The sequence below is a fragment of the Abrus precatorius genome, unplaced genomic scaffold (assembly GCF_003935025.1).
Source record: "Abrus precatorius isolate BTA unplaced genomic scaffold, Abrus_2018 Scaffold10, whole genome shotgun sequence".
NCBI lineage: Eukaryota > Viridiplantae > Streptophyta > Magnoliopsida > Fabales > Fabaceae > Abrus > Abrus precatorius.
Window position 1 is genome coordinate 21623793 of NW_020874292.1, and position 12320 is coordinate 21636112.

The following is a 12320-nucleotide window of genomic DNA, read 5'->3' on the forward strand; positions in this document are numbered from 1 at the left end:
TTATAAATATTTATAGTAGAATTAGATACAATAATAACGAGATTCGCAACTAATAATAATCATGCATTATTATGTTGATTTGAACATCAATTTTTTCTCCCATGTCCAGTTAATTGAAATAAGATGATTTCTCTTCCTCTCATCATACCCCAGTAAGAAAGCACATCAATAAAAAGCGTAGTAATAAACCACGTAACACCAGCTATTTACTTGAAAATATTGTTTTTTATGTTTTACATTTTGCATTCCTAAATACATGTTTTTCATGCATATGGTATTGTAATGAAACCATTAAAAGATGCATAAAATCACTGCTAACTAGTTTGCTGGGCAACCATCAACGGTTATGCCCTTTGCTGTTGGGCAAGCTGCCAGTGGACAGTGTTCACCATCATTTCCCCACCAAGAAAGGCTCTTGTTTTCCAAACCAAGTGAAAAGTAGAGCAAGACGGTCATAAAAGCAACTCCACTGTCAAGTGCTGCTGATAGAACATAGTTGTACCTCTGCCACCACTTCTTTCTATAACGGAAGATAAAGAAGTTGAAAATTGTTCCAACGAAAATCCATGCATTGTAGTTCAATGGTGTTGCTGGTGGCATCATCCCAGTTGCTCCCAGGAGAACTGGAAGGTTGATTAAGGGAATCCATGACTGTTTGGGAAATGCTTTGTGCAATAGCCAAACAATTATGGGTCCTAATGCTCCTCCAAGGAAAAACCAATTCATTGCACTGTAGTTTCCTTGAGAACCAAAGATACGCCTTGGTCCCACCAGACCCCAAATAACTGATGCATCAAAGAATACACGGTCCCCTGGGCATGTCCAGGGACTGTCTGCAGGAAGGAGATCATCATGACATATATTCTTGACAGAGTTCAGCAACCACCATGCTACCCCAATGTTGATGGTTCCAGCAAGCATTGTACCTATGAACTATAAATACATGTGGGAACAAATTGAATTAATGTATCAGAAACTATATAATAAATGTATTATCACTATCAGCATATAAGGTGAGTTGTTTTTGTGTGTGTGACAATTAAACCCTTTGGTTAAATATACTTGTAAATTGTGATATACTGGCATAAATAATAGAAAGCTGGCATATGAGTCCTACAAAACTTGAGCGAAAAGGAGAGGGCTTGTGTTTAAGAATATACCTGAACTAAGAACATTGATCTTGGAGGAATTTTCATGTAGTGCCCGAGCTTGAAATCACTGAGGAAGGAGACAGCCTGCGCCATGCTAATGTAACCATAGGTTTTGAAGCAAACATTTGCTATTGGTCTTCCAGGGTAAATCAGACCGAAGACATACTCGGTGATGATATTCAATCCTGGTGTCTGAACGCAGAACATAGGAGAGCATTAGTCAAAACCTGAGATTTTTTGTGGTCCCGTAAACAGAGTATTTATTCTTTAAAACCACAAGAGAACTCTCAAGAATAAATTACATATAATACAAGATACCAACGTAATAGCTCCATCTTATCTTAAACTGTTCTTAGATTAAGAAGTAATCACTAAGAAAGCATTTTGAGTATTATTTCAGAAGATATCACTATCTAGCTTTGTCATAAGACGCATAAAAAGATGAAGTTTCTAACTAGTCCATGGCAATTCAGATAGGAAAAAGTCCCATCAGATTAAAATGTTCATGCCATTTTGTAAATAACTGTTAGATATAAAATTAACTAAATCTGTCTATACAACAGTTAAGCTTTTAGCATAGTATTTGAAATAATATTCAAGCTCCTACGACCAACTTGCTAGAAGTTCGATCGATCTATACCACCCCTAGTCCTTTAAAGTAAGTTAAATTTCTGTACAACACAGAGTTGGTCTATGCATGTGCCATAACATAATAGGGGCAAAAGTTGCAAGATTTTAACCTGGTTTGTGGTGGCAGTGATGATGCTGATGGGGAGGGTAAATCCAAAAGCTAGGACTCCAGCAAAGAGAAGTCCCCACCACGGCATCTGAACCTGCTTATTTAGAAAGATGCATAGTGCGAGAGAAACCAAAAGTGTCACACCCAGCAATGAATGAAACCACCAAGAAGGTATGTCTTTGTATCTTTTCATCAATTTTGTGTGGATATCTTCTTTGCCCTTGGAAGAAGCACGATAGCGGTCCATAATCTCTCTGCATATTTAGTTATACAAATCAACATATAACTACTTTTTGACCAATATAGCTGATAGCTCATAAAAATTTAAGCTGTGAAGGGAATTGGAGGAAGTTCATTTGTTGTCGTAATGTTTCATTTGCAGCTTCAGCTATGTCATGTTGATATATCTTTAGATATTACACATGAACTCTTGAGAAAATTGTGGAAGCATCATCATTTTTTTAATGTAATCTATCTTTGAAACCAAAATTTCAAGTTATTCTGTAAAGCATAAAATTTCTAAAGCTCTAGCTTATATGAGTAAATTATCCAGAATTCTAAGAATTATTGTTTAAATGTCAGATATTCATTAGTTTGCACAATATGCAACTGTAAAGTACCTCTACAATTTCATCATATAAATTACAATAATTTTTTGACAACAAAAGCAATAAAGAATTTAGAACATACGGGTGCAAGTGTTTGTTCCAGAATTTCAAACTCAACAACATCACATCCCTTATCAAATTAATAGCAAGAAACTAAACATCACTGGTAAGTAAACAATTTGAGGAGCATTACCTTCCATAGAAGCAAACAACATGCGTAAGGGTGGATGCTATGGTGGCAAATCCAAAGCCATAGGTGAGAGCAAAAAACACACTTAGATGAATTCTACCTTGCTTTTCATACTCTGCAACATTTAGCTCAAAATTGTTGTCCACAATAGCAGATATATTGTAATGTTGACCTTGGGCTGTGAACAAGTGTGAGGAGAAAATGGGAAACCTATTGGCATTGTACACGTTGAGGCCCCAGTATGCTATAGGAATCACAGCATAGACTATTAATGCATAACCCACAAAAACATTGACAATGGCAAAAAAGGGTGAGATTAGAGGGCTGAACAAGAATGATGCCACAGCAGACCAATCAAGTGTGAGTGCTCCAAGGCCCAAGCCTTTCATGCCTGAGCCTATTTGCTGAGCTGTGACTGACTTTGAGAATATCCAACACACCCATGATATGTTTGTGAGCGTTGTGAAGAAGTATCCAGGGATCACATACCACGAAAAACTGCACACTAGTGCAATAAAGAAGAACTTTGCTCGTGAAAGTCGGTGGTCATCTTTTTCATGCAGTGCTCTGCATACCAAAAATTTTTGCACGTAACTATATTGTTCGGATATACATCAGTGCTAAGTCTGCATGCAATGTGGTTGCATGTGCAACATTTTATTGCTACATCGTAGCTACTCTAGTACTCTTACACCTGTTGTCCTTTGTTGCATCCTTAATTTTCCAGTTGTAATTTTAACGTTGCTCTCGCAACACAGCTCATAAAGCTACAAACCGATGGGTCTAATATCTATCTACCTTCCTTACAAGACTTTCCTAAACTTCCATATAACAGTTGCCAGTTTGTTAGAATCCAAAGCAATGATAATAATAATAATAACGATTTTTTTGTTCAGTTCAATATTTTACAGAATAATAAATTATATGTAGTAAATTTTTGTTATCAATTTTTAATAAAAGTTTATTATATAATTTATTATCATAAAATCGTAATAATAATAATAATAATAATCTTGTCAATTAAAGAAAAAAAGTCAATTATATTATATTTTATTTTATTGACAAAAAAGTAAGTTCAATTGATTACGAAACTAGCATCGTGGGTCATGCAAAGCGGCTTCTTAGTGTGGACCTCCATTCTCTCCCTGTCTCCTTCCTAATTTGTAAGTAGTTTCCACATAATTGGTCAAATATGATTTTGACGTTAATTCATGGACTAAAGATTTATGAGATACAAAAGAGAAGTTATTATTAATATTGGTTAAAATTTATTAAATATTATAAAAATATGAAAAAAAAAAAAAAGAGTAAGAGCGAATATAATTTATGTAATTCTAATATATTTTAATTATTTAAAAATATGTTAAAAAAGTGTGTTAAAAATGTATTACTAATATTTTGGGTCAAAATAAAAAAGGAAGCTTAAATGGTTGACATTAACGTTCTTGTAGTTTTTATAGTCAAGCTAGAATCTTATATGGCCAGGTGGGCCAGCTCTGTCTTTTATCGATACATCTTCCCCTCCTCAACTTAGTCCCCCATATGAGGAAATATAATGGAGAGTCGATTTTTCTACACGCAAATTTTCTTGACCTCTAGTGATGAATGAAACCCAATTATTATTTCTCTGTTTTAAATGCACTTGACCCAAATTGAGGACAAATTCACTCAACCATTAACCATCCTTAGGGAGGTTTTGACAATCTCTCCTTTCCGTCTTAAATTCTATCCGCTATCTAAAAAGTAAAAACATTTATTAGCTTAAAGGATGTATGGATGCATATTTCAAAAACACTACTAGCGAGCGTGGCATCACTGTACATATTATGATAATACATCAAAATGAAATGTGAACAAATATAAATTATAGACAAGAGAAAAACCTAAAAAGCAGGCATTTAACTTTAAATTCAAAAAAATAAAATAAATAATACATCAATTAATAACTTTTTATAAAAAATTCATTATATTTTCTATTGATAAAAATAATTAAAAAATATATAAAATATCTTTTGATTGATCAATGGAAATTATATAACTTTCAATAATGAAAACTCAATAGAGATGGGATAGAAGTAGATAGCAGTATGTATCAGGTGTTCTTCATTTTTCTCGGCTTACCGGAAAAGTGAGACCTGGACGAGAGTGCTGGGCCACCACATATGGGCCGGTTCGACCACGTACTTCCTCAGTAACCCGGCCCATCCATATCCTAGCACCTTCAGAGCGCCACCATGATGAAGGCATTAATTACAAGGTTAAAAGCAATATAAGAATTTCGGCCCTAATGCATTTGTTCATTGTATTACAACATATACAACACCGCAATAATTTGAATAAATTATATTTAGTGCTAAATTAGAACCTAGTGTATCCTAATTATCAATGTAATTTTATACAATATGATAATAAAAAATATATAATTATTCTGTTACAAACGGTAAACGTTATATAAGTATCAACTTTCAATGAAATAATCCATCACAAAAGCAGTTTAACAAAATAATTAGGTTTAATTGTAATTTTTATTCGTATAATTCATGTATGGTGCAATTTTAGTTATTCTAATTTTAATTGTTCATAGTTATTGTTTTAATTTTTTAAATTCTTAAATTAAATTTCGCTATAAAATTAAGACTTTTATTATATTTTTATGTTTTATTTTATATTTTATTTAATATTATATATATATATATATATATATATCAATAAAATGTAATTGTTGGATAAAATTTTGAAATGGAAAACTTAATTTGAAAAAAACTAAAAGCAAATAATTAAAACTAAGGATCTAATTGTGCCTAGGTTAAAGTAAAAAAGATGTAATTAAGTCAAATAATCATGATTTGAAAGAATATAAATTGTTCCACCGAGTGAAAAAGGAAGATTTTAATAACTAAAAAACATAATATAAAAAAGCCAGAGTGAGAGATTTAAAAAACGAAAGGGAGTAGCAACAAATTATGGATTGCTTTAAGTAAGATAACGTAAGAATCATGACATAATCATGAAAAGGACGAAGAATCTAGTTATGGTAAGAAATCGGTTGAATGGTCCATAAATAAATGATTAATTAATTTCTTCATCGTGGGTCTTTAAAATACATGATAAAAAATATTATATTAATAGCTTTAAATTTTATAATTTAAAAAATAATAATATTTTAGCGTGTGGTCTGAGGCACAAATTAAAAAGAAAAATACATAATTAATATACACAGGCTTCACAATACTACAAAAAAAATTAAAGAAAAAATGATTAAAAAAAGGGGATAATGATTAGCGAGCGAAGGGGTGACTCGGTTAGCACAGACCTGAGTGGTAATGATGAGAAGCCAAGAAGCGAGAAAGGAGATGCTGCGTCCATAAAAGGCTTTGATGATGTTGACGATGCCCACCGCATAGGGCGACCCGGATCCGAATGCGCTACCAGCATTGGCGAATATGGTAATGAGCACGTGCTCCTTCATGTTAAACGGACCCGGGTTGAACGAAAACAGGTTTGACCCGAAGCCGGGGATTTTGAACTTGGTGGTGGGTAGAATCGCCGCCATGAAGTGGCCAATGGGGAGAGTAGCCACCTGAACGGTGATCTGAGTTATGATGAGGGGTTCGGTTCGGTATGCGAAGAACTGGTTGAGGAAGGACAAGAGGGAGCAAGAGAGAAGACCCAGGAACCACATCCGGAAGGTCCATACGGGACGGGTCGGGTCATCGGTGTTGGTTACGGTTAACCGAACCTCCTCAATGGGAGACACTTCGTCTTCGTCCAGTGCTTGTTCTGTTGTGGTTGGCTTCTCTGGGTCAGAACTCATGGTGTGGTCTTAGAAAAACGGTGGCTTTTGGATTTTCTTGAAGATTTTGGGTTTGGGTTTGGGTTTGGATTTGGAAGATATAGTATTAGTAGTACTAATTATAAAGAAGACTTGGTTGGTCCCCTCCTCTCTTTTCTCCAATGCATAGCTGTGGTGTGGTGTGGTGATGATGGTTTCACACCTTTGCAGCTTTGATCAACTTGGTTTAGATTCTTGTTGATTCGTCAATTGTGAACTACACACAGTATCTGAAAAATATATATTATATTATTATAATATCACTTGTTTAAAATTTTGACCAACTTATTATATTTATATTCGTGTAATTGGTATTTACGTTTTGAAATAACAATTATTACTTTTACCTTTTTTATTTCAACTTTAAACATTTTATGTAGACAGAGAGAAGATAACTTTGCCAAGAATGATGCTCATTTGACACCTCTCAAAGTAGATGGAAAATAATAATAAATAATATGATTAAATAGGTATAATAAAAAATTCTATAATACTTTTAAGAAAAACAAGAAAATCAAATGTATTTCTTAATTATTGTACTAGAACCTTAAACGACTACTTTTTCAGAAAAAAAAATAATATTATTTTTAAATGCTTAACTCAAGCATAAAACTGATATTAACAATACTATTTTATTATTTATTCCTTTTTACTTAACTTTTTTATTTGCTTAGTTATTTGTCTACTTCAAAATCCAACACTTTTCAATTAAGTTTGATCATTATATATATATTACAATTATTACCTTGCTTTCCTTAACTAGCTAGTCCAAAAATAATTTCAAACAACGACGGCACGGCCTTCATCTTTTGATAGTTACCTATTATCACTTGGCGGATCTTATGATGTAGTATGCTAAAATAATGGTCCCAAGGCATCCAGCTATATTTATTTCTTCGTTTCAACTTTATTTGTCAACAGACCAGTATTTTAGTAACATAGTGGCAAGTTGTTTTATCTATATGACTTTGCTGCCACATGAAAACACGGGTTGCATTATTTCTCCAAAAGTTTCTTCGAAACGACGCTTTTTGAGAACATGCGTTCATTGATGAGAAACACGACCTGGACTTAAGAATGAACCTTATCATTATTTTATGAGATAACTACATCGATTATTTTTTTCCTGAAGCACTCTTATTTTTATGCATGAATCGTACATGTAATAATAAAGCAAGTGATTTGTAAGGATTTATTTAACATGCGAGTACTTCTCAAATAAAATTGAGCTTTTAATTTCATACTCAATGTTCACTTGCTACCATACAGAATACCCTGTATAAGTTGTATCTGTCTGCCACATGCAAACATACACACGCATTGCCTCCGGTGTGCTTTGGCATTTGTAGATTCTTCGTCCAATTTTTCTGACTCTGAAGCAATCAATTGGAACCAATGAACCACTTCTCCCCCCGTTTCTACATAATTGGAAAAAATAGACACAGCTTTGTAATATTAATATAATCGAAAGACGGAATAAAATAAATAAATAACAATAATGAGACTTTCTGTAAATTTCTTTAGATTCTTATTATTATTATGGATAAAGATGTCAAACTATTTGTCAGGACTTATGGATTAAGGTTCGTTTGGACAAATTATTTTTTATAAAGTTTCAATTAGTTTTTAAAAATTTACATTCATTATCCCTTCTCTTAGTAATTTTATTATCAAATTCTTGTACACTATGATAACAATTTTATAACAAAATAATGATGACAACGACGACTTGCATAAACAGATTATTTGTCAAATTATTCCCGTGTTAATTTTGAGAAATAAACCAAACATACAATAAATATTGAAGGAGATGTTTTGGAAAGTCTTTTAAAGACAATTATCTAGCTATAATTCACACTTACACTTATTCACAAAGTCTCAAAGATGGCAGCTTCTGAAATAGCAATAACTAGTCCCAATTTTTACGATTATTATAAATGACAATAATAAAAACAAAGTAAACTTGTTAGTTATGGCGCACCTGACGTAAGTTCTCTCTCTCTCTCTCAATAAAGATTAAAATAGATGGAGTTGAATCAAGTATCGTCTTTAGAATGTTTTAAACCATAATAACAGAATAGTTTTCTCGGTACTCGTTATTTTATTTATTTGTTTTTTAATAAGTTATATGAGATAATCTCTATAAAATATAAAACAGTCGTGTCATAAAAATATTAGAAAATTAAATTTATTCAAATACGACAAGTTTTCCACTTGTAATTCACTTTTGAGGGAATTGTACCTGTTGTATTGTAATTCAAAACTCTGTTATGACAGTTAGTGGCTGGTAACTTTTCTGTTACAGCGGGTGGTTAATACTGTAATACGAATTTTTCTGTAGATTATATATAAATTCAGTTTCAATGATCAATAAAGTGTTGATCCATTTTCTATAATTCTCATAACTCTCTTATTCTCTTTTATCGTAAGTGTGTGTGATTATATTCTCCCCAACAAATTGGTATCTAGAGCTTGAAATTCTTGGGACCGGTTGAAAATCGAGAAAGTGGTGTTGCAAGGGTGCAGAGATATCTTGTAGTGCAGTGGTGAATCATGATAGGTTCAAATGAGAATCTTCTCAACAACTTGCCAATTCTTGATGGTAAGAACTATGACAAATGGTGCATTCAAATGAAGGTCATTTTTGGATTTCAAGAAGTGTTGGAATTAGTTGAACAAGGCTTTCAAGAATTGGGTGCAAATCCCACGGATGCACAAAGGGTTGTTCACAAAGAAGTTAAGAAGAAGGATTGTAAAGCAATGTTTTTGCTCCATCAATGTGTTGATTCAGCAAACTTTGAGAAGATTGCTAGTGCTAAGACTTCAAAGGAGGCTTGGAAATTCTCCAAAAGTGTTATTCAGGTGCTGATAAATTGAAGAAAGTAAAATTGCAGACCTTGAGAAGGCAGTATGAGCTGCTTCAAATGGAGAATCAAGAAAGTGTTGGAACCTATCTTACCTGAATATAGACTCTTGTGAATTCAATGACAAGCATGGGAGAAAAGATCGATGATGTGATGATCATTGAAAAGGTGCTTCAAACTCTCACCGCTAAGTTTGACCATATTGTAGTTGCAATTGAGGAATCCAAAGATTTGGATACAATGAAGATAGAAGAATTGCAAGGTTCATTAGAGGCCTATGAACAGAGGTTGAATGAAAGAAACATTGAGAAGTCTATTAATCAAGCCCTGCAAGCTCAAGTAACAGAACAGAAAGGAGGAGAAAGAGGTGGAAAACCTTGGAGAAGAAGAGGTAGAGGAAGATTTGGAAGAGGTGGCAAAGGTGGTGGTTTTAGACCATCATCTTATAATCAAGATCACTCTCAATCTAATTATGAACATGGTGAATCCAGTGAAAAAAGATGTGGTGGAAATTTTAGAGGTAAAGAAAGAGGAAAGAAGATTGACAAAAGAAAGATCCAATGCTTTAATTGTCAGAAATTTGGGCATTATGCAGACGAATGTTAGAGTGGAAAAAACAAAAAGAAGGTAAATGATGATGAGGCCTATGTAGTGCAAGAAGATGGGTCTGATTTTGATCAAGTATTATTGATGGTGACTACCAATTCTGAACTTGATGGCTCAGAATCTTAGTACCTTGACACATGTTGCTCAAACCATATGACTGGGAGGAAGAATTGGTTGATTGATCTTGATAACAGTATCAAGAATAAGGTCAAATTTGCATACAATAGTACTGTTTCAGTTGAAGATTGGCAAAATTATGCTGAAAAGGAAGGATGGTAAGCCTGCATATGTGAATAATGTGTTGTATGTACCAACCATGAAGACAAATATGTTAAATCTTGGGCAGCTGCTGGAGAAAGGATTCGAGATGAATATGAAGCAGAAATTCATTGAGGTGTACGATGAAAAACACAGATTGGTGTTGAAGGCTCCTTTGTCAAATAATAGGACCTTCAAGATAGATATTCAAGCCACAGAAGTGCAGTGCTTATCAACTATAGTTACTGTAGATGAAAGGTGGCTTTGGCATAACAGGTTTGGTCATCTTAATTTCAAAAGCTTAAATCAGCTTAGTTGTAAGTAGATGGTTTTAGGTTTGCCTTTGATTACTCCACCTAACAAAATCTGTGAAGGGTGCTTGGTGAGCAAGCAACCAAGGAATGCATTTAAGACATATGCTCCTTGTAGAGCACTTGAACCATTGGGAGTCATTCACTCAGATGTATGTGGTTCAATTGAGACTCCATCACTTGGAGAAAATAGATATTTTTTAACTTTTTTTTTTATGAATACACCAGAAAAATATGGCTGTACTTGATCAAGGTAAAACTTAAAGTATTTTTAGTATTTCAAAAATTCTGTGCACTGGTTGAACGACAAAGTGGCAGAGAAATAAAGATTATTAGAACTGATGGAGGTAGAGAATATACCTCCAAGGAGTTTGCTAATTTCTGTGAAAAGAAGGGAATTGTGCATGAGTTAATTGCTCCATATACGCCTCAGCATAATGGCTTGGCAGAGAGAAGGAATATAAGCCTTCTTCACATGACTAGATGTATGCTAAAAGGAAAAGGAATGCCTCATAACTATTGGGGAGAAGCAGTGTCTACTGCTGCTTATGTTTTAAACAGATGTCCTACAAGGAAAATGAAGAATGTAACCCCTGAAGAAGCCTAGATAGGAAGTAAACCAAGTGTGAATCATTTCAAGATCTTTGGTTCACTTTGCTACAGGCATATACCAGATGAGAGAAGAAGAAAACTTGATGATAAAAGTGAATCCATGGTGTTGGTTGGATATCATTCAACAGGAGCTTACAAACTGTATAGTCCATTTCAGAAGAAGATCACTATAAGTAGATATGTTGTGGTTGATGAATCAGCCACATGGGATTGGAAGAATGGTGATATCAGAAAAGGAATAGACCTATCAATTCCATTAGACGATAATGAGGCAGAAATAGAGCCTGCACAGCAACCTGAGAGAAGGTCACAAAGATTAAGAATGTCACCTGTGAGATTTGAAAACTATGAAGTGTTTCCTGACAATGCCATCACAACTGAAGGCGATTTGAAGCATTTAACTTTCCTTGCCGATTCAGAACCAATGAATTGGGAACAAGCAATACAGGAGGAGGTGTGGAAAGAAGCAATGATAGAATAGATTAGGGCAATTGAAAGGAACAAGACATGGGAGTTGGTGAATCTGCCACATCAGAAGCAACCAATTGATGTGAAGTGGGTTTTTAAGGTGAAATTGAAGCCTGATAGGACTGTTGCCAAGTATAAGACAAGGCTGGTAGCAAAAGGGTTCCTACAAAGAGCTGGAGTATATTACACTGAGGTGTTTGTACCTGTAGCTAGATTAGAGACTATTAGATTGGTCATCGCCATAGCAAGTTCAAAGGAATGGCCACTATTTCATATGGATGTCAAGTCAGCATTTTTGAATGAATCACTTGAAAAGGAGGTTTATGTGTTGCAGCCACCAGGTTTTGTGGTTAAAGGGAAAGAGGATCAAGTATACAGGCTGGAAAAAGGCTCTATATGGCCTAAAACAGGCACCTAGAGCTTGGAACAAGAGGATAGATGCATTTCTAATCAAAGAGGGACTCTCTAAGTGTTCAATTGAATTTGGAATATATGTGAAGGTGAATAGCAACAATTTGCTATTGGTATGTCTCTACGTGGATGGTTTACTTGTGAGTGGAAGCAATCAATTCGAAGTTGACATATTCAAGGGGAGAATGAAATCAGAATTTGAGATGATTGATCTAGGAGTTCTCACATACTTCCTTGGCATGGAGTTTAGCCACTTTGACAGTGGTATAG

At 34.2% G+C, this 12320-nt stretch overlaps 1 protein-coding gene across 1 annotated transcript; it reads right to left on the bottom strand.

Annotated features, from left to right (window-relative positions):
• Positions 1-280: 280 nt before the first annotated feature.
• Positions 281-6545, bottom strand: LOC113852584 (oligopeptide transporter 4-like). Its single transcript, XM_027482897.1, has 6 exons — positions 6002-6545; positions 4810-4907; positions 2692-3255; positions 1892-2144; positions 1161-1343; positions 281-933 (listed from the first exon to the last, which is right to left on the bottom strand). The coding sequence occupies exons 1-6, from the start codon at positions 6500-6502 to the stop codon at positions 319-321; spliced, it is 2214 nt and encodes a 737-aa protein (XP_027338698.1). The 5' UTR covers positions 6503-6545; the 3' UTR covers positions 281-318.
• Between the last annotated feature and the right edge of the window lie 5775 nt (positions 6546-12320).

What these genes read in the sequence shown, in the direction of transcription:
- LOC113852584 (XM_027482897.1), bottom strand. Translation starts at nt 6,502, where the DNA reads ATGAGTTCTGACCCAGAGAAGCCAACCACAACAGAACAAGCACTGGAC. An exon ending in TTCTCATCATTACCACTCAG is followed by an intron (nt 4,908 to 6,001) that starts GTCTGTGCTAAC and finishes GGCGCTCTGAAG; the next exon opens with GTGCTAGGATATGGATGGGC. An exon ending in GTTGTTTGCTTCTATGGAAG is followed by an intron (nt 2,145 to 2,691) that starts GTAATGCTCCTC and finishes CTAAATATGCAG; the next exon opens with AGAGATTATGGACCGCTATC.